The following is a 23567-nucleotide window of genomic DNA, read 5'->3' as shown; positions in this document are numbered from 1 at the left end:
TAATCCAAGAATCTAAAGTGTTGGATTATTCAGTTTTGTTCTTTTCTGAACAATGTGCATTTAAATAAATGTAAACAGTCGGTTTTGCCCTAATTTATCTTAAATCCAATGCATTCTGAACTCGGACACAACCATTTTCGTCATTGAACCAGATTTTCTCAAGAAGAAAAGAAGGGCTTACAGAAGATTCAAAAAGCTAGGTAATGGTAGAGATCCAGAAGATTATAAGGCTAGCAGGAAGGAGCTCAAGAAAGAAATTAAGAGAGCCAGAAGGGACCATGAGGAGGCCTTGGCAGACAGGACTCAGGAAAACCCCAAGGCATTCTACAAGTATGTGAAGAGCAAGAGGATAAGACGTGAGAGAATAGGATCAACCAAGTGTGACAGTGGAAAAGTGTGTTTGGAACCAGGAGATAGCAGAGGTACAATGAATACTTCGCTTCAGTATTCACTACAGAAAAGGATCTTGGCAATCGTAAGGATGACTTGCAGGGGACTGAAAAGCTTGAGCATGTAGATAATAAGGAAGAGGATGTGCTGGAGCTTTTGGAAAGCATCAAGTTGGATAAGTCACCAGGACCGGACGAAATGTACTCCAGGCTACTGTGGAAGGTGGGGGAAGAGATTGCTGAGCCCCTGGCGATGATCTTTGCATCATCAATGGGGACGGGAGAGGTTCAGGAGGATTGGAGGGTTGCAGATGTTGTTCCCTTATTCAAGGAAGGGAGTAGCGATAGCCCAGGAAATTATCAACCAGTAAGTCGTAATTCAGTGGTTGTAGGTTGATGGAGATGATCCTGAGAGGCAGGATTTATGAACATCTGGAGAGGCATAATATGTTTAGTAATAGTCAGCATGGCTTTGTAAAAGGCAGGGCATGCCTTACCAGCCTGATTGAATGTTTTGAGGATGTGACTAAACACACTGATGAAGGAAGAGCAGTAGATGTAGTGTATATGGATTTCAGCAAGACATTTGACAAGGTACCCCATGTAAAGCTTATTGAGAAAGTAAGGAGGCATGGGATCCAAAGGGAAATTGCTTTGTGGATCCAGAACTGGCTTGCCCACAGAAGGCAAAGAGAGGTTTGTAGGCGGGTCATATTCTGCATGGAGGTCGGTCTCCAGTGGTGTGCCTCACGGATCTGTTCTGGCACCCCTACTCTTTGTGATTTTTATAAATGACCTGCATGAGGCTACTTCCTGCACGCATGCTGAGCTCGTTTACTTCATTAACTTTGCCTCCAACTTTCACCCTGCCCTCAAGTTTACCTGGTCCATTTCCGACACCTCCCTCCCCTTTCTAGATCCTTCTGTCTCTATCTCTGGAGACAGCTTATCTACTGATGTCTACTATAAGCCTACTGACTCTCACAGCTATCTGGACCATTCCTCTTCTCACCCTGTTTCTTGCAAAAATGCCATCCCCTTCTCGCAATTCCTCCGTCTCCACCGCATCTGCTCTCAAGATGAGGCTTTTCATTCCAGGACGAGGGAGATGTCCAACTTTTTTAAAGAAAGGGGCTTCCCTTCCTCCACCATCAACTCTGCTCTCAAACGCATCTCCCCTATTTCACGCACATCTGCTCTCACTCCATCCTCCCGACACCCCACTAGGAATAGGGTTCCCCTGGTCCTCACCTACCACCCCACTAGCCTCCGGGTCCAACATATTATTCTCCGTAACTTCCGCCACCTCCAACGGGATCCCACCACTAAGCACATCCTTCCCTCCACCCCGCAGAACAAGTGCTACACATGCCCTTACACTTCCTCCCTTACCACCATTCAGGGCCCCAGACAGTCCTTCCAGGTGAGGTGATATTTCACCTGTGAGTCGGCTGGGGTGATATACTGCGTCCGTTGCTCCCGATGTGGCCTTCTATATATTGGCGAGACCCGACGCAGACTGGGAGATCGTTCTGCTGAACACCTATGCTCTGTCCGCCAGAGAAAGCAGGATCTCCCAGTGGACACACGTTTTAATTCCACATCCCATCCCTATTCTGACATGTCTATCCACGGCCTCCTCTGCTGTAAAGATGAAGCCACACTCAGGTTGGAGGAACAACACCTTATATTCCATCTGGATAGCCTCCAACCTGATGGCATGAACATTGACTTCTCTAACTTCCGCTAATGTCCCACCTCCCCCTTGTACCCCATCCATTATTTTTATACACATTCTTTCTCTCACTCTCCTTTTTCTCCCTCTGTCCCTCTGACTATACCCCTTGCCCATCCTCTAGGTTTCTGCCCTCCTCCCTTTTCCTTCTCCCTGGGCCTCCTGTCCCATGATCCTCTCATATCCCTTTTGCCAGTCACCTGTCCAGCTCTTGGCTCCATCCCTTCCCTTCCTGTCTTCTCCTATCATTTTGGATCTCCCCCTCCCCCTCCCACTTTCAAACCTCTTACTAGCTCTTCCTTCAGTTAGTCCTGACGAAGGGTCTCGGCCCGAAACGTCGACTGTACCTCTTCCTAGAGATGCTGCCTGGCCTGCTGCGTTCACCAGCAACTTTGATGTGTGTTGCATGAGGAAGTGGAAGGATAGGTTAGTAAATTTGCTGATGATAAAGGTTGGAGATGTGGATAGTGTGGAGGGCTGTCAGAGGTTACAGCGGGACATTGATAGGATGCAAAACTGGGCAGATGGAGTTCAACCCAGTTAAGTGAGAGATGGTTCATTCTGGTAGGTCAGATATGATGGCAGAATATAGCATTAATGGTAAGACTCTTGGCAGTGTGGAGGATCTGAGGAATCTTGGGGTCTGAGTCCATAGGACATTCAAAGCTGCTGTGCAGGTTGACTCTGTGGTTAAAAAAGCGTACGGTACATTGGCCTTCATCAATCATGGGAATTGAGTTTAGGAGCTGAGAGGCGATGTTGCAGCCATTTAGGACCCTGGTCAGACCCCACTTGGAATACTGTGCTCAGTTCTGGTCGCCTCACTATAGGAAGGATACGGAAACCATAGAAAGGGTGCAGAAGAGATTTACCAGGATGTTGCCTGGATTGGGGAGCATGGTATTTTCCCTGGAGCGAAGTGATGAGAAGTGACCTGATAGAGGTGTATAAGATGATGAGAGGCATTGATCGTGTGGATAGTCAGAGGCTTTTTCCCAGGGCTGAAATGACTATATTGAGAGGGCAGTTTTAAGGTGCTTGAAAGTAGGTGCAGAGCAGATATCAGGGGTAAGTTCTTTACACAGAGAGTGGTGAGTGTGTAGAATGGGTTGCCGGTGACAGTTGTGGAGGTAGATATGATGGGGTCTTTTAAGAGACTCCTGGACAGGCAAATGGAGCTCAGAAAAATAGAGGGCTATATGTAACCCTAGGTAATTTCTCAGTTAAGGACATGTTCGGCACAGCTATGTGGGCCGCAGGGTCTGTATTGTGCTGTAGGTTTTCTGTTTCTAAGATAGTATGGGCCCTTTCACTTCTTTATTTGAAAAACTCTTTCCTCCTATTTTTACAGGAAGATTTAGTGTTCTACAATTTATCGAGGAACTTAAATTCCAGTTTCACCATTATTTGCATTACAATGCTTTCTGCTGCAGAGCCATACAATTATTTTCACACTATTGATGATAAACATGCTTTTTTTCCTTCAAGTTTTGTGGCATTCATTATAGGGCAACAACCCATAGATCCCCTCCAGTTTACCTACCAGCCCCGACTAGGAGTTGAGGATGCCATCGTCTACCTGCTAAACTGTGTCGACGCCCACCTGGACAAGCCAGCGAGCACTGTGAAGGTCATGTTTGACTTCTCCAGTGCGTTCAACACCATCCGTCCTACTCTGCTGGGGGAGAAGCTGACAGCGATGCAGGTGGATGCTTTCCCGGTGTCATGGATTCTTGATTACCTGACTGGCAGACCACAGTACGTGTGCTTGCAACACTGTGTGTCCGACAGAGTGATCAGCAGCACTGGGGCTCCACAGGGGACTGTCTTGTCTCCCTTTCTCTTCACCATTTACACCTCGGACTTCAACTACTGCACAGAGTCTTGTCATCTTCAGAAGTTTTCTGATGACTCTGCCATAGTTGGATGTATCAGCAAGGGAGATGAGGCTGAGTACAGGGCTACAGTAGGAAACTTTGTCACATGGTGTGAGCAAAATTATCTGCAGCTTAATGTGAAAAAGACTAAGGAGCTGGTGGTAGACCTGAGGAGAGCTAAGGTACCGGTGACCCGTTTCCATTCAGGGGGTCAGTGTGGACATGGTGGGGGATTACAAATACCTGGGCATACGAATTGACAATAAACTGGACTGGTCAAAGAACACTGAGGCTGTCTACAATAAGGGTCAGAGCGTCTCTATTTCCTGAGGAGACTGAGGTCCTTTAACATCTGTCGGACGATGCTGAGGATGTTCTACGAGTCTGTGGTGACCAGTGCAATCATGTTTGCTGTTGTGAGCTGGGGCAGCAGGCTGAGGGTAGCAGACACCAACAGAATCAACAAACTCATTCGTAAGGCCAGTGATGTTGTGGGGATGGAACTGGACTCTCTGACGGTGATGTCTGAAAGGAGGATGCTGTCCAAGTTGCATGTCATCTTGGTCAATGTCTCCCATCTGGGTGGGCACAGGAGTACTTTCAGCCAGAGACTCATTCCACCGAGATGCAACACAGAGCATAGGGAGTCATTCTTGCCTGTGGCCATCAAACTTTACAACTCCGCCCTTGGAGGGTCAGACACCCTGAGCCAATAGGCTGGTCCTGGACTTATTTCCTGGCATAATTTACATATTACTATTTAACTATTTATGGTTTTATTACTATCTAATTATTTATGGTGCAACTGTAACGGAAACCAATTTCCCCCGGGATCAATAAAGTATGACTATGACTATGACATAGCTGCTAATTTTACAATCTCATGAAATATAATCCAAATATTAATTGATGTGTAAAATATCATTTATAATCAAGACAGAGATATAAACATTGGTGTGTACGTTATGCACGGAGACTGCTGGGAACATAATATGATGTCAATCTTCATGCAATGCTCATTTGACATCTGGGAGAAAGTGTGGGCCTTCTCTGGGAAGCAAGGCCTTGTCAGAAGGCCAACTCGTGTTTCTAAGAGGAATAGCCCATACATATTGTAAGTCATTGTGCTTTGCAGTGGGACTTTCTCACTCCCTCAACAGGATTAACTCGCCTAAATGCAGTAATATTTCCACCAGCGATTATCATAGAGAACCCATCCCTTTCAGAGCTCTGACCATACAGGGAACATACAAGTAAATTAAGGGATTCCACATGAATCACAAATTTATGCTCAGCCACTGATCTGGGGAATCCTCTAGCTTCAACATCCATGCACAACTACTTGCTTGTCATGCAGAGTCCTGCTGTCATGGATGAAATGGGTGCAATGCTTCAACCAATTCCACTTGAGTATGTTTCTATGCACTCTACAATTTCTATCTTAATAGTATAAAGATTGCTATCAAATATGTAAAGCTGTAAACTCCTATTGTTGAGGCAGACATTCACATTGAACAATATGTGCAAGCCAGGAGGCAACTCCTGAACAAGGAGTTCTACAGACTCCTACAACTGAAGTTTAGGGTAGTAATTTATAATTGTTTTCAATGGTCTTGGAGCAATTAAATCTAACAGCCCTCCACAGTGTATGAAGCACAATGCTGTAGGGCAGAAGAGGGAAAAATATGAACTTATCTGAACATCATTTCTGAATTATAAGGAATTAGAATTAGTGCATTTTGAATGAAATATGGACCAAGTAAAATGAGCGATTTTCAGATTGTTCAAGAACACGTAGTTGGTTTTGATAGGTAAATAAAATGAATATGAATATGAAATGAAGACCAAGACAAGGAGAACAGAAGTACTGATTAGACTGTATTAAGGATGATAACAGGACTTAAATTAACTTATGTTACTGTATACTATACATATTGTATAAAGAATTGGTATATTGTGCACCATTCATTAATTTGATAACATTATGTAGCCTCACTGGTTATTTTTTGAAAGCTGATACATGGAAGAATTTTCAATTGATCTTAAGCCTGGAAAGTTCAATAGATGAATCTCCTGTAGCAGTGCTTGATTCCCAGTGCTGCTAGTAGATTCCCTAACTGCCTTGCTCCTAACAGACTTCTACAGTGTACGGGCTAATGAGGCAACACATTCAATACCTGCATCTAGAAGAGGGGAGACATTGACAGAAATTATCCAGGATTCTGTGAAATAGATGAGGAGGCTTTCAGAGCATTTAATGGATCATTGAATATTTATTGGTAAATATGAATACAATCATTAAAGCTATAAATCATTTAATTGAAGAGTAATGAGTTAAAATGAATAGAATGTGTCAGTATGGTCTTTGAGAACATGGTTCACGGAGCACGCAGCTCTAAGTATTCTACACAAGTTACACAAAAAAAGGCAGGGTTATGTTTGAAGAATTTTAGATATTTCATGGTTGACCATGATGTCATAGATGCACAATAAACAATGATACAAAGAGATGCTTAATCCTACATATTTTATCAAGCTGAGGCCATGATGACAGAAAAATGAGAAGCTGGTTAAGTGATATTTTTGGCAGAAGCTGATTTCTCACTGAAGAGGAAGATGGAAACGATGGGGAGTCTCCATTGGCAAAAGGCATTTAGAGTCTAGAAGGAGACATACACCTGGGACAAAAGGGAGGAAATGAATAGTCCAACCGGAGTACTCCAATCAGGTGGATGGAAACTGCCCTCAACAAGTTGGCTTGGATAGGCATATCAGCTCCACAGTTGACAAGGAAATAAGACTTGTTGGTTTCTGGTCATGCTCCCTTGGAAACAAATTAAATTTGAATTGTTACAGAAACCTAAAGGTACTGTTGATGATGTGATAGTTTGATTATTTTAAATAATGAAGATCTATTGCCATTGTAATAATGGCAATAATTATAACAGATGAAAATGCAAAATGTATGTTCATTAATATCAGCTGGGAAATATCTGGACCTACACATTTATTCCATATTATTTACTTTACAGTTCTAAACTGCACTCATGCTGCATCGAGCATTATGGATAAAGGTTATTTCTGTGCACTCGATAAAGGAACATTATAAAACAATAAATTCAAACACACAGAATTTTGCGGCAATCTCTCTCCATATCTGGAATAATGATATAAATTGTGTGCTGTACATAAACCTTGAAATTTTACAATCTCAAGACAAGCAGTAATAACTTGGAATCTGCATTAAATATAGCAAAACTCCCAAGGCGCTTCACAGTGGAAAAAGGTGGAAAAGTTAGGAAAGTTAGTCAAAGGCACATTTTAAAAGTTAAGTTTACTGGATCTTTGGAATGGAACTAACAAGGTGATAATATTTGGAATGGAGTTACAAAAGCTGAGGCCATGATGACAGAAAAGTGAGATGCTGGTTAAGTGATTGTTGGGTGCAGATTAGTGACAGAAAACTGATGTCTGAAGAGCACTTCTGAAGTACTCTCAACCTTCTCATCATTACAAAATAATTGGAATGCATTTTTGATACAACCTCAAGATAACTGCCCAAAAAGTGAGGTCATACTTTTGCTTCAATATTGAACAGAAAAGACACTTTGAAAATGATTATACTGTAGGTTAAATTGTTAAGTAGTTACAATTCATATGCATTTTAGCCATGAGGCTGTACCATGTCATAAAATTGACAGGACTGCATGAAAATTGAGATAGATCCTCTTGTGGTTTATCCATGCTCTGGGTTAAGCTAAACTCTGGGATTTTCTATATGTGATTTTCCCAGCCACTGTTTCTTCGCTGATCATTTTAATGAACTGAAGGATTGTGAGCTGTCAAGCATTGAGTCAGAAATCTCTGCCTGGTGGATTTCTTTTGTGAAGTTTATAAATTTATTAATCAAACTATGAACAGACAGTGAACTGCTGACTGAGGTTTCAAATATATTCAGCCATCAGAAGTATCAGTTTATGATGAAAATGACTTTCTTAAAGGCCTAGTGAAAGCTACAAGAGAGAGTGAAACTTAACCAACAACTTGCTTAATGTTGTGGCTTGGTTTAATGATATAGAAATCTATATATACTTATGTATAGAGTATATAATATGTATACATCATTCCATAAAGATGAAATACACCTATATCACCTCATTCTTGAGGATCTATTATTGTTTAAACCTGCAAAGTTCCTGATGCAGGTTTTTTTCCAGGAGAAATAGTAATTAGGAAGTACAGAGAGAAAATGTTTTACTTCATTTGTTATTAATCTATGATTTCCTGATAATCCTCCTTCAATTCATAGTAGATCTAGTAGATCAGTCAGCATATTCCACTGGCCTACAACTGACATTGGTGTTTTCTTACAGCTTCACTAATTAGAAAGGCCATTCCAACACCTTACCTGCATATTGCCAACAGCTGGCCATTTGAGTTAAATTTTCCTTTGGCAATTTACAAAAGCCAATGGATTTGGTTTATTTTCTGTCAATGCCTCTCACTGATTTAAAGTAGCTGCTCACCACCTCAAGGAAATATAAAGAATCTTCTTGGAAGTATTAATTTTGTCACTGTTGTTCTGTGATTAAAACCACTGAATCCCAATTTCAGCAAATTAAGATTTTTGTTTTCTTTTAGAATTGAGCATAATTGATTGCCGATGTGGTTAATTAAGAAAGGTCATATATGGACATTTCCGCTTTAGTGTTTCCATAAATTGCATTGTGAATGTGCATACTAAATTAAAATGAAATGAGGCCAATAACAAATGTTTATAGATTGCTGCTATCACACTTCACTGAGAACATTATTTGTTTCCCATAAACAGAGAAACCTTTTCATATTAACTTTGATTAATCATTCATGTATCAGCTTTCCGACAACCAGTAGTAACACTGCAATTTGTGCCATGCTCTTGCATCAACAGCTTCCATTACTGCGAATAAATGAAATCGAAATGTGGATGAAATAGAAGTTGTCAATGTACAGAATTGACTGTGGACTCAAATTGCGATTAAAATACTTAAAAAAAAAATCAACATTTGCCACTTAGTTTCAATTCCAGTTTTGTCTTAAGCAATCAACTCATTACAGTGGTAAACCACTTTGGTAAGGGTCTTATCGTACTTTTTCTTTCATATCTATCAACTACAAGGAGTGTTTTACATCTAATAACAATCCCACACTGTGCAGAATAGGTAATTTTCTGCAGTTCTCAGTGTTCTGGAGTCCAAGATGAAATTAAAATGCCAATGCTGTCCCATTTCACCATCGCCTACATAGAGCGATCCAGCATGCTTTTTATTTCACTATGAGCAAACTGTATGCCCCTGTGCTAAACCAATCATTTTTTAAATCATAAGAGAATATTCTGTCATCAGCTGTGATTTGTCAATACTGTTTCAATAGAGAGTAATCTTTGCGAAAAGGTTGACCAGCTTCTCAGTGCAAATCCATTTTGTTAACTGCAGCATCATCAGTGCCCATTTGGCCAAAAGTGCTGCTGGAGCCCATTTTTCTGTTCATCCAGCCTCCAGGCACTGTCGTTTCCTTCTGTGGACCAAACCAAAAACTGTATAATGTGACAAATATCTGGTAACTATAAATGCAGCAAAGTAAAGTAGCAGCAGCCTAGGCAATCTCCTTTATTCTCTGAATATAGTTTTGTAGTTCCTCTGGGTCTCTGAGACCCATATCCTGGCAGACCCACTCAATGTCTTCCTCATCAGCTATAGGGATACAGTTGTATGTCAAGCCAAGCTCTTCTGACGGCAATGTGGCAAAAGTAGTAAACTTGACCCTTTTGCGTTTGGAGGTGGGTGAGTGCAGAGGGTCCTCACTGTGTTCCCTTACTGAGCTCCCAGATGACCCATCGGCCCTGCTGTGCACTTGACTCTGTACACTTGTCTGTGAGCTGCCACTGCTCTGATGATCATTGTGGCAGCAGGTCTGGATGTTTTCCAAGGGATTGCCAGGACTTTCAGGTTGGGGTGACAGGTCAGCTTGGGTACGAAGAGGCTGTCCATTGCCTAGAAAAACCCAGTGGTGAGAGTGATCCATGCTAGCTTGACCCTCTGGGGGAATACGTTTGTGCCTATACTTGAGGACAAATACAATGCAATTGATGAGAAAAACTAGTATAGCGAGGCAGAAGACTCCTAACAGTGCATACATTCCAATCTCCAAATCAGTTAGACCCCTTGGTGTGGGGGTATACTCATCATCAGGATCTGCAAGATCTTTTGGCAGATCCGTGACATCAATGTCAAGAGGCATGCTGGGCATCCCTGTGTTATCAAAATGCACTCCATTATCTTGCATGCCATCAACACCCTTGCCTCGTTCTGCTTTTGAGTCAGTCCTTTCTTCCACAGCTGATTTTACAGTTGTGCTGGTCTTCCACATAACACTTTCCTCACGGTTACTTGCTGAAGAAGTGTCTGGCAGGAAATCAAATTGACCCTTCTCTTTTGGTTTATGACCAAATGGGTTGCCTTCAAATCTAACTCCATCAGGTGCATAATCCTCACCAGTATTTTCTAGGTCTTCTTCTGAGTCATCATCAGATCCAAAGCGAACCTTGACATCAACAAATGTTGCAAACAGTATGCTCTTGCGGTTTGCCTTTTTACAGAGTTCACAGATACCCAGTTCCACCTTGATAAATTCACCTGATCCTTCACCTTCTGCTAATATCAGGGGCCAAGCAGAGTCCTGGTTAGAAGAGACCACTTTATCATTTAGTGTACTAATTGTTAGGTTGTAGTCTTTGACATTGTAGAGCGTCAGTGGTGCTGCTGTATTGTCACTGTAGAAAATCCATGAACTCAAGATACCTTCCTATAAATAAAAGAAAAAAAGGGGGTAATTAATAATTACTTCTAAGATTTTTATTTGATCTGAGAGATAAGATATGCCTTATTCTCTTTTCTGAAACACTAATCTTCATTGAAATACTTCAACCAGTACCTTGCCACCCAACTTCACAAATTGCCTGAAAAGAATTGACAACATCAGATTAATTCTACCAGAGCAAGGATCTCAGCTAGCATCAGCTGGTATATTTCACTCCTGTACATGCTCTTATCTCCATCTGAGGTTCTGTCAACAATGGTTGTATCACAGCAAATTTATAGGTAGCATTTGCACTATGCCTAGCCACACACTCAATGTAAGTAAGACCAAGGAATTGATTGTGGGCTTCAGGAAGGGAAAGTTGAGGGAACACATACCAGTCCTCATCGAGGGATCAGCAGTGGAAAGGGTGAGCAGTTTCAAGTAGCTGGGTGTCAACATCTTTGAAGATCTATCCTGTGCCCAACATACTGATTTAATTACAAAGAAGGCACAACAACAGCTACATTTCATTAAGAGCCTGGGGAGACTCATGGTTGCATCACCATCTGGTATGGAGGGGACACTATAAACAATTGGAGAAAGCTTCAGGAAGTTGCAAACTTAGCTGGCTCCACCATGGGCACTAGCCTCCATAGCACTGAGGACATCTTCAAAAGGTGATGCCTCAAAAAGGTGACCTTCATCGTTAAGGACCTCCATTACCCAGGACATGCCTTCTTATCACTGATGTCATCAAGGAGGTGGTACAGGAGCCCAAAGACACACACTCAATGTTTCGGGAACAGCTTCTTCTCCTCTGCCATTAGATTTCTGAATGGACAAAGAATCCATGTACACTACCTCAATATCTTCTTTGCTCTTTTTGCTCAACTTATTTAAGTTTTAAAATATATATTTCTTATTGCAGTTTATATTTTTATTATGCATTACAATGTAATGCTGCAGCAAAACAACTAATTTCACAACATATGCCAGTGATTTTAAACCTGATTCTGATTCACTAGGTGTCTAATCTGTAATTTAAAAAATGGAATTAAGATCTTGTTCATGTTTTTAAGAAGCAAGTAAGTACACAAAACATTAACGTACATAATATGCTGGAGGAACTCAGCAGACCAGGCAGCATCTATGGAACAGAGTACAGTTGACATTCTGGGTTGAGACCCTTCAGTAGGACTTGAACATTTAGCTCAATTCTTGAAAATGGTTCAGCAACTATTAAGTTTCAAAATGACTTAGAATATGATGAGGCAGAAGAGTTTTAATTCCAAGTGAATATTCTGGCCAGATATTCTTTTGCTTCTTTTTTAGCTTCATTTTTCATTATCATATTGAATGGTACAAAAAAGGTATGTAATCCACTAAGAAAATAGTGCTATGCAAAAAGCTGGAACTGAATTGAGTTATCACAGGGATGGCCAACCTACGGTGCATGTGGCAAAAGTGGCGCATTGCACCCCCGTGATAATAATAAAAAGGTAATCCTACTCATGCAAAAAGTATTAACCAAAAACCGATCTGTAGAAAAAAAATCTATAACAGGAATTCAAGTAGCTTAGAGCTAGAAGTGGGTTTTACTGGGAATAAATCTAAAACTCAGCAATTATTTTTAGCGATTTTATTATTTCGTGCACACCTTTTGGCGAATGTTATCTTCTTTCACATTAATCTGTTTTCAATTTAAAAAAAATGTTCAATGAGCCAAACTAGGAAAGAAGGACTTTTGTTCTGCCGCGTTCCATAACTGTTCAATACACGTTTGGTACTTGTTTGATCCTGAGGTGCCAGGCGTCTGCACCGGCGGTGCGTCGCAGGTTTTTACCAGTCAGTTTACAATTGACACTCGTGCACTATGGAGTTGTGCTTTGTTCGTCCTTTGTGAACATTTGCATTTTGTACTTTTTCAAAAATTAAGCCTTGTTTTTACATTCAGTTACCCATCACAGTGCAAAAGAAAAGCAGAAAGTGATAGTAAGCGTGAATTCAATGAACAGTGGGAAAATGAGTTCTTATTTATAGCGGGTTCATCAGGAAAACCGTTATTCATCGTTTGTGAAAACACTTTCTTGCATAATAGAAGACATGATTTTAATAGGCATTATAAAACACAACATCAGACTGAAATAGAAGGAGGAACTGGTGGAAACAATCAGTCAACGTTTCAGGCTGGAACCCTTTGTCAGTTCCTCCAGTGTGTTGTGAGTGTTGCTTTGACCCCAGCATCTGCAGAGTATTTTGTGAAATAGAAGGAAAACTGAAGCTAGTGCTTGGGTCCGAGTTACGGAAAGAATATGTGATTAAGAAAAAGGAAGAAATCAAAAGAAAACAAAATATATTTGTTAAAAGTCTCATTAAGGTAAGTAATGTTTATCTTGTTTTTATATTAAATCAATATATCATGTAAAAATGCTAAATATGTCTATATTAACATATTTTTACAAGAATTGAATGGGGGTACAAGAGTTGTATGGCGCATCTGAACTCGTGCGTGAAAAAATTGATGCATGGAATGTAAAAGGTTGGCCACCCCCGAGTTATCGTATTTGTCTTGATAAGAACTGTACTCTTTATAATTGTAAAGCTTCATCACACAATAATACAACGGAATGTGAATCACTTTCAGTGAAAAAGAATGGCAAGCTACTCTAATTACTGCAGAGACTTTTATGAATATCCTGCTATTTTTAACAAGCAGTGTATCTGGAAATGCATCAATTCATATTCAAGGCAATAGGCTCTGGAAATGAGGCTGTTACTTAGAGCAAGAACAGATTATACTGAAAACCTACCAGCTTTATCATGACATGTTTTTGCTTGTCATGATGGATATCCTATGTGACTGCCTTCAGAGCACCATTCTTCCTCATCCTTCTTGACTGCATTTGACAAGACTAATCAATCCACTTTTCTCCAGCCTCACTGTATTCCAGCCAACTAGGACCATCTTTTTTCTGGTTCAATTACACACCCAGGTCTACTCAGGGAATCTCATGTAATTACTTTGCTCCTGCTTCTGAGCAGTTACCTCAGAACTTCCCCAAGCATCTATCCTTGATTTTCCCCTCCATTTCATCTGCATGAAGTCCCTTAATGCAAAAATGCATTTCAAGTTCCACATTAATGCTCTAGACACTCAGAGAGAATAAATCTAAAGTGGTCACATGAATTCAACCAGAAATTTAGAACATAGAAAAATACAGCACAGTACAGGCCCTTCCACCCATCTTATGCTGAACTTTTAATCTACTATAAGATCAATCTTATCCTTTTCCCCCACAAAGCCCTCCATTTTTCTTTGATCTGTGCCTGTCTAAGAGTTTCTTAAATGTCCCTAACATGTCTTCCCCTACCATCACTCCTGGCAGCGCATTCCACACACCCATAACTCTGTGTAAGAAAATATTTTACCTTTCTTCCAATTACCTTAAAGTTATGCCCACTTAGTCACAACAGACGTTGCTCTAACACAGACTGAAGCAAGACTTTCCAGGCGCAGATCCATGGTCTCACGAGACTAACAGATGCCATCATGTATGCCCACTTGCATTAGCCAATTCTGCCCTGGGAAGAAGTCTCTGGCAGTCAGTCCACTTGATCTATGTCTATTATCATCTTGTACACCTCTTATGAAGTCACCTCTCATCTACTTTGCTCCAAAGAGATGAGCCTAAGCTCGCTCAACCTATCCTCATAGGGCAAGCTCTCCAATCCACGCAACATCTGGGAAATCTCTTTTGCACCCTCTCTAAAGGTTCCACAGCCTTCCTATAATGAGGCAATGAAGCTGAACACAATATTCTGGTGTATTGAACACAATACTCTGGTCTGCATCCTAGAGTGCTTAAGGAAGTAGCCCAAGAAATAGTGGATGCATTAGTGATAATTTTTCAAAACTCGTTAGATTCTGGACTAGTTCCTGAGGATTGGAGGGTGGCTAATGTAACCCCACTTTTTAAAAAAGGAGGGAGAGAGAAACCGGGGAATTATAGACCGGTTAGCCTAACGTCGGTGGTGGGGAAACTGCTGGAGTCAGTTATCAAAGATGTGATAACAGCACATTTGGAAAGCGGTGAAATCATCGGACAAAGTCAGCATAGATTTGTGAAAGGAAAATCATGTCTGACGAATCTCATAGAATTTTTTGAGGATGTAACTAGTAGATTGGATAGGGGAGAACCAGTGGATGTGGTATACTTGGATTTTCAAAAAGCTTTTGACAAGGTCCCACACAGGAGATTAGTGTGCAAACTTAAAGCACACGGTATTGGGGGTAAGGTATTGACGTGAATAGAGAATTGGTTAGCAGACAGGAAGCAAAGAGTGGGAATAAACGGGACCTTTTCAGAATGGCAGGCAGTGACTAGTGGGGTACCGCAAGGCTCAGTGCTGGGACCCCAGTTATTTACAATATATATTAATGACTTGGATGAGGGAATTAAATACAGCATCTCCAAGTTTGCGGATGACACGAAGCTGGGCGGCAGTGTTAGCTGTGAGGAGGATGCTAAGAGGATGCAGGGTGACTTGGATAGGTTGGGTGAGTGGGCAAATTCATGGCAGATGCAATTTAATGTGGATAAATGTGAAGTTATCCACTTTGGTGGCAAAAATAGGAAAACAGATTATTATCTGAATGGTGGCCGATTAGGAAAAGGGGAGGTGCAACAAGACCTGGGTGTCATTATACACCAGTCATTGAAAGTGGGCATGCAGGTACAGCAGGCGGTGAAAAAGGCGAATGGTATGCTGGCATTTATAGCGAGAGGATTTGAGTACAGGAGCAGGGAGGTACTACTGCAGTTGTACAAGGCCTTGGTGAGACCACACCTGGAGTATTGTGTGCAGTTTTGGTCCCCTAATCTGAGGAAAGACATCCTTGCCATAGAGGGAGTACAAAGAAGGTTCAGCAGATTGATTCCTGGGATGGCAGGACTTTCATATGAAGAAAGACTGGATGAACTAGGCTTGTACTCGTTGGAATTTAGAAGATTGAGGGGGGATCTGATTGAAACGTATAAAATCCTAAAGGGATTGGACAGGCTAGATGCAGGAAGATTGTTCCCGATGTTGGGGAAGTCCAGAACGAGGGGTCACAGTTTGAGGATAAAGGGGAAGCCTTTTAGGACTGAAATTAGGAAAAACTTCTTCACACAGAGAGTGGTGAATCTGTGGAATTCTCCGCCACAGGAAACAGTTGAGGCCGGTTCATTGGCTATATTTAAGAGGGAGTTAGATATGGCCCTTGTGGCTACGGGGATCAGGGGGTATGGAGGGAAGGCTGGTGCAGGGTTCTGAGTTGGATGATCAGCCATGATCATAATAAATGGTGGTGCAGGCTCGAAGGGCCGAATGGCCTACTCCTGCACCTATTTTCTATTCCAAATGTGGTCTAACCGGGGTTTTATAGAGTTACAACATTACCTTGTGACTCTTGAACTCAATTCTCCAACTAATAAAGATCAAACACCCTATCAACTTGAGCTGCAATTCTGAGGGATCGATTCCCAAGACACCACAGTTCCATACTGTTAAGAATTCTGCCACTAACCCTGTATTTTGTATTCAAGGTTGACCTTCCAAAGTGAATTATTTCACACTTTTTCAGGTTAGATTCCATCTGCCACTTCTCAGCCCATCTCTGCATCTTACGAATGTCCCATGGTAACTCTTGAGAATGTTCTACACTATCCACAATATCACCATCCTTAGTGTTATCTGCAAGCTTAATAACCCACCTTTCCACTTCCTCATCCAAGTCATTCATAAAAATCACAAAGAGTAGGGGTCCCAGATTGGATCCCTAAGGAACGCCACTCGTCACTGACCTCCGGGTCAGAATACCCTTCACCTACACCACTTTCTAACTTCTATGGGCAAGCCAATTCTGAATCCAGTCAAGTTTCCCTGCATCTAATGCCTTCTGACTTCCTGAATGAGTCTACCATAGGGAACCTTATCAAATGCCTTTCTAAAATCTACATATAACACAGCCACTGCTCTACCTTCATCAACCTGCTATATATCCCATCCAGTCCTGAGGACTTATCTATTTTAATGTTTTTGAGAAGTTCCAGTATATACACTTTCTTAACATCAACCTGTTGTAGTGCATTATTCTGTTTTACGCTTTCCTCACAAATGCCAAGTTCCCTCTCACTGGTGAATACTGAAACAAATTATTCATTAAGAATCTCCCCTACCTCCTCCGACTCTAGGTATGTTTTCTTTCCTATCCATTATCAGTCCTAATGTACTCTAATCCTCCTTATCTTCATATTCCTTGGGTGTTTTCTTTAATCTTACTTAGTAAGGCCTTATCATGTCCTCTTCTAGCTCTCCTAAGTACACTTTTAACCTTGTAACTCTCTAGAGCCCTGTCTGATCCTTGCATCCTAAAACTTAAGTAAGCTTCTTTCTAACCCTTGACTAAATGTTTCACATCTCTTGTCAACCACGGTTCTTTCACCCTACCATCCTTTCCTTGTCTCAATGAGATAAACCTAATCAGACTCTGTGTAAATGCTCCTGAAACAACCTCCACATTTCTGTTGTGCATTTTCCTGAGTACATCTGTTGTCAATTTACAATCCCAAGGTCCTGCCTAATAACATCGTAATTCCCCCTCCCTGATAAAACTACTTTCCCATAGCTCTGCTTCTGTCCCTCTCGAAGGCTATGGTAAAGGTCAGGGAATTGTATCACTGTGTCTGAAATACTCATCCACTGTGACATGTTACCTGATCTGGTTCACTGCCCAGCACCACATCCAGTATGGCCTCTCCTCAGTTGGCCTGTCCACATATTGTACCAGGAATCCTTCCTGGACACCCGTAACAAATTCTACCCCATCTAAACCTTTTACTGCCTGTTAACATTAGGGAAATTAAAGACCCCCATGACAACAACCCTGTTATTTTTGTACCTTTCCAAAATTTGGCTTCTGATTTGTTTCCTGGTATCTTTGTTGCTATTGGGGAGTGGTGGGGGGAAGTCTATAGAATACTCTCAATAGAGTGATTTCTCTCTTCCTGTTTCTTACTTCCATTCACACTGACTCAGCAGACAATCCCTCCAGCACATCCCCTCTTTCTGCACTTGTGATACTATCCTGATTAGCAATGCCACTCAACCACCTCTTTTGCCTTTCTCTCCGTCCCTTGTGACAGCCAAGTTTTTGTAATGGGCACAACACTGTAATTCCATGTACTTTAAGTTCATTTCCCTTGTTCCTGATACTTGTTGCCATCAAGGAGACATACTTCAACCCACTGCAATTTTGCCTATCAACTGCCTATCCTTTCTCAGTCTCTCTACAAGTTGCATCTTTCTAGATACCAATTGCCCCATACTCTGACCTTGTATTCTGTTTCTCATCCTGCTACCAACAGCTCTAGCAAACCTGCCCGCAAGGATATTGGTTCCCCTCGTTCAGGTATAAGCTATACTTTTTATATAGGTTATATGTGTTGGGCAAGTAGTTAAGGCGTTTGTCTAGTGATCTGAAGGTCGCTAGTTTGAGCTTCAGCTGTGGCAGTGTGTTTGTGTCCTTGAGCAAGGCACTTAACCACACTGCTCTAGTGTTTGTGCGAGGAGTGGCACCCTACACAGACTTCCAATCTGTGCCTTGTAAGGCATGAAAATGCCCGACGCAGGCCTCTCGTGGTCTGAGTCGACGTTCCCTCCCTCATTGAACCTCATTGAAACCTACAGAATATTGAAAGGCCTAGATAAAGTGGATATGGAGAGTATGTTTCTTATAGTGGGTGAGTCTAGAACCAGAGGAAATAGCCTCAGAATAGAAGGACACCCCTTAGGACAGATATGAGGAAGAATTTCTTTAGCTGAGGGTAGCAAGTCTGTGGAATTCATTGCCCTGTGGTGCTGTACAGGTCAAGTCTTTGGGTATATGTAAAGCGGATTTTGATGGGTTCTTGATTAGTAAGGGCGTCAACGAATGTGGGGAGAAGGCAGAAGAATGGGGCTGAGAGGGATAACAAATCAGCCATAATGGAAAGGCAGGACAGACAGAATTGCTCCTCTATTTAGTGGTGCACAAATCTGAAATCCCTCCTCCTGCACTAATTCATTAGCCACACATTCATCTGCCATATCATCCTATTATTATCCTTACTGGCATATGGCACAAGATTACTACCTCTTGAGATCCTGTTTTTCAGTTTCCTACCTAGTTCCCTATATCCTTTCTTCAGGACCTCATCCTTTTTCTTACCTACAGCATTGGTACCAATATGTACCACAACTTCTGGTCGTTCACCCGCCCCCCCCCCTTAAGATGCAGTGGTCTCAGTCTGAGACATTCCTGACCCTGCAATCTGGGAGGCAACAACCATTGGACAGTGTCTTTCATGTCCACAGAATCTCCTTGCTGTTGCCCTAACCGTTGAATTTCCTATCACCACCACTAGCCTCTTCTCCCCCCTTCCCTTCTGAGCCACAGAGGCAGGTTCAGTGTCACTGTTGGTTGCTCTGGCTTTCTCTTGATAGTTTTTCTCCCTCCCCAACAGTATCCAAAGCAGTATACATGTTTTGAAGGGAATGGTCACAGGTAGTCTGCATTACCCACTAATAGAACAGTAATCTGTATTACCTGCCAATCCTGACAGTCACCCAACTATCTACCTCCTGTAACATAGATGTGATACTTCCTCATTCTCCCATGTGAGCTTAAGGTCATCCAGTTCCAGTTCCCTAACATGGTGTGTAAAGAGCTGCAGCTGCATGCACTGCATGCAGATCAGGAAGACTATAGGTCATCTGGCAAGAAATCACCGACTCTAGATCATTTCTCATTGCCTGGTAGGCCAAACAGAAAAAGAAAGAAAGAAACTTGCTTTCACATCCACCTCTCTTTGTCGAAATCTCCTGAGCTAAATCTTCAAGTCTCCACTCAAACACAGTCCATTCTTGCAATGGCTGTACCGCTTAAACCAAGTCTCTTTTTACTGGCACCTTGCCAAATGCCTAATAAACCGCCATATCTCAAGCCCACCAAAGAGTTTTCAAAGACCCTGTTTGCTTTTTAAATCTCACACTCACTCACCACAAACAAGTGACTGCTTGTGATATCTCAAGCCTGTTGAAAAGTTCTGAAAAACAACACTGCAGAAACTTCTTTACCCAAGGAGTCAATGGAATGCAAAATAGTGTTGTATCCAAGACAAGAACATTGATACATTTAGAACAAATGAATAGAAAAAATGCTTATGGGATAACAAGATGAAGAAGGTTCATAGGCACCATAAGACATCACAGACCCATTGAAACAGTTGCCTATTTCTGTGCTGTGAAGTCATATTTAATTCTATGTAAATGATGGATCTGTGGAATATGTAAATCAGGATTCCAATGTGCCTGTCACTAATTTAAATCAAACTTCAGAGCATTGATTTCATCATTAAAAACACAAATCCTGAAGGGACCAAATTTTAGGACTAAATAAGGACTTAAATAAATCTCATCTCCATTCTGTGAATCACTGTTGTAAGTCATAGGAAGGTGAATGCAATATACATTTAGATGCTATTTCTCTTAACAAAGGCTGAAATCTGTTTTAAATAAATTGCTTACCTGCTGACATTAAATAGTAGATAGAGTATGTTATATAAATTTATTATGCAGTTATCTGCCAATATTACTATTTAAAGCTTATTACATTTTAATGAGAAATTTACTTGTATTGTACAGGCTAATTGTTAAAACTTTCCCTTGTCTTATTCTTTAGGATTCCAGGGGGACAGCAGCAAATGGATCTGTCCATAAAAGTGTGTTATCATATGATTAGTAGGCTTTTGCACGCATGAAAAATAGAAAAATAATCATTGAAATACTATGACTTCTGTATGGGAAGAAAATTTTTGGATGGAAGTATGGCAGGGCCACGTGTATTTATTTATTCAGTTATACTCCAGTTTGCAGCCTCCTGACCAAGCATTATCATGGATGGTAATATTACAGTTACTGTCATGGCTGGATTCTTAAAGATAATGCTTGCATTTGACTATCATTGTTGTTCTGTTCTACAACAAATACAACTTGAACATTTAGTTCAAAGCTGGCTGTGCAATTATCACATCCTTACCATATAAGGCTTACCAAATTTAAAAGATTATAATTAACCTTCGGAGTCCAGCCTATTGAAGGTTATCGGTTGGTAGTTGGATAAAAGAGAGATTATGCAATTCATTCTTTGCTGAGATTGATGCTTCATTTTTGTAATCACTGAGTAAAACTGGTTATCCTAAACCTCCTTAACTGCTATTGAATTGAATTTGCAGAATTAGAACCTTCTGTTTACTATGTAATTCATCAGAAAAAAGCTTATGGCCAAGAGACTACAGTACTTCCATTTTATTTTGGAATTGTATGGAAAATATGTGAATTCTGAAAAAAAAATTTAAACAATACACCAGTAAAATCACTGCTAATAAAACAGTCAATGAATATATGGTATCAGGCATCATGGGAGTGTACATTTTCCTCTATGGAATGCATAGGTTTTCACCAGGTACCCTGGTTTCCTCATACAGTCCAAAGATGTGTTGGGTAGGTTAAATGGTTATTGTACAATTGTCCTGTGATTAAATTAGGGTTAATTAGGTTTGTTGGGGGTTGCTGATGCGGCATGGATTGAAAGGCCATAATGACATACTCTGCATTGTATTGCTGAATGAATGAATAAATAAATATTCAAATAATATTCCTAATCACAACTTTTAGGGGAAATACGAGGGGTGATTTTTAAGTTTGTGGCCTAAGGTAAAAGGAGTCAATTTTAGAAAACCTAGCACATTTGTTTTTCAACATATCCCCCTCCTACATGTACACATTTAGTCCAGCGGTCGTGAAGCATACGGATCCCTTCTTTGTAGAAGTCGACGTCTTGGACCTCCAGAAGTAGTCCACAGCATGGGGTGATTGATAATTTCATGGCCTAAGGTAGAAGGAGATGAGTTATACTGCTCCTGTTATATGCATGTGCAGTTCAACTCTGAGTGAAAATGCAGAAAGTTTGAAGTTAATAACTCATCTCCTTCTACCTTAGGCCACGAAATTATCAATCACCCCATGCTGTGGACCACTTCTGCAAGTCCAAGACGCCGACTTCTACAAAGAAGGGATTTGTATGCTCCACGACTGCTGGACTAAGTGTGTAAATGTAGGAAAAATAAATGTGCTGGGTTTTCTAAAATTGACTCCTTCTACCTTAGGCCACAAACTTATCAATCACCCCTCGTATTTCCTTATTGAAAATGAACCTAATGGCCTAGATCTTCCTTGTAAAGTAACAATGAGTGCAATGGAGTTTCCTGTTATTTATGCACAAGTTGTGCAGTAACTTTAAATTCAGGCAAAGGGCTGATGTGTAGATAAAATACCACAAGTGTGGCGTATCACTTCTTCAGATTTAAATTTCCATGATCAGAATAAAAAAAAACTAAAATTCAAAGCACACCTTTTTTAAAATTTTTGCTCGACTCAGCTTTTGACTTTCAATCCAATCTTTTACTATTTTAGGAAGTGGTAGAAAGTGGGTATCTCCATCCAAAACCCATCCTAAAGTGAGTGTGATTAGAATACAAAAGCTCTATTGAGTTTCAGAGAATGAGCAAAGTTTTAAAACTGAAGGATGCATTCTCTACCGAAAAGATACATCACCTTATCTTGATGAAAGCCAGAACAGAATCAAGTGAGCATCATCTACAGTACTTCATTGTCTGTACAGTAGTTTGAGTTAGATGAAGAAATGAAAGGCACTAAAGCAATGGCAAGTTTTTAAGTTTTTGCACATGCATTTTTAAAATGGCTCCTTATCAAAGGGTTTAATTTCAAGTCTCTGTAATTTTAAATTTTGTTTTCCTTCTGCTCAGCTGCAAGGCAATAAAATGCAGTAAATATTGTTAGAGATGCTCTTCTTCTTACACTGACACTTGAATGAAGATAACTTACTCCATTCTGATTCTATAGATTCTAAGGTGGTTACTGAAGCCAACATGCAAACTGAAAACACAGTTCTAAAGCAGACATCCCACCTCTCCCGGAAGATCCAGGAGTCTCCCGCATATCGATAGTGGCTCCCTGACGCCTGGAAATTATATACAATATCCCGGAAATAGGTTTTTTTGAGAGGGAGAGCGAGCATCCTGAATGGTCTCTCTTCATGCTAAGAGTGGTTCCCCAACCACCGGGCCATAAGGAAACAAAATGATTTGGCGATATGAAACGATATGAGTCATTTGCACCTTTCCTCATTCCCTGTCACGCACTGTTGAACTTGAACGCACGAGGTCATTACGCACGTGTCATCCATGTCAGCACGGGAAAAAGATAAACTCCTCAAGCTTGTAAATGATGGCGGGCTGAAAAGTATGTTTGACATAATATCTCTGCTGGCATTCTGGATCAAAGTCAAGGCTAAGTATCCTGAGATAGCCACGGAAGCACTGAAAATGTTGCTTCCATTTCCAACATCATATCGCTGCAAAGCGGAGTTTTCTGCAATGAATGCAACGAAAACTAAATTGCGGAATAGACTGGAAATAAGGAACCCCCTTCGAGTATTGCTGTCTCCCATCACCCCTCGATGGGACCGTGCTGTTGCAGGAAAACAAGCCCAGGGCTCGCACTGATTCAGCAATATTGGTGTGTTGCAATGATTTTATATGTTCATATGTGCTGTGTGTTTAA

General features: G+C 41.0%; 1 protein-coding gene across 2 annotated transcripts in view; it reads right to left on the bottom strand.

The window, feature by feature from the left end:
• Window positions 1–5906: 5906 nt before the first annotated feature.
• Window positions 5907–23567, bottom strand: part of tmem132e (transmembrane protein 132E) — a 601125-nt gene continuing 583464 nt past the window's right edge. For both annotated transcript variants that reach the window (XM_072243258.1, XM_072243259.1), the window contains exon 9: window positions 5907–10844. In XM_072243258.1, coding sequence (XP_072099359.1) covers window positions 9636–10844 — 1209 coding nt within the window. In that variant the 3' untranslated portion in view covers window positions 5907–9635. The remainder of the gene's footprint in view (window positions 10845–23567) is intronic.

This window comes from Mobula birostris, chromosome 25 (assembly GCF_030028105.1).
Source record: "Mobula birostris isolate sMobBir1 chromosome 25, sMobBir1.hap1, whole genome shotgun sequence".
In the NCBI taxonomy this organism is placed as follows: Eukaryota; Metazoa; Chordata; class Chondrichthyes; order Myliobatiformes; family Myliobatidae; genus Mobula; species Mobula birostris.
Note: the sequence above shows the minus strand (reverse complement) of the source record. Positions and strands in the feature narration are given on the sequence as shown.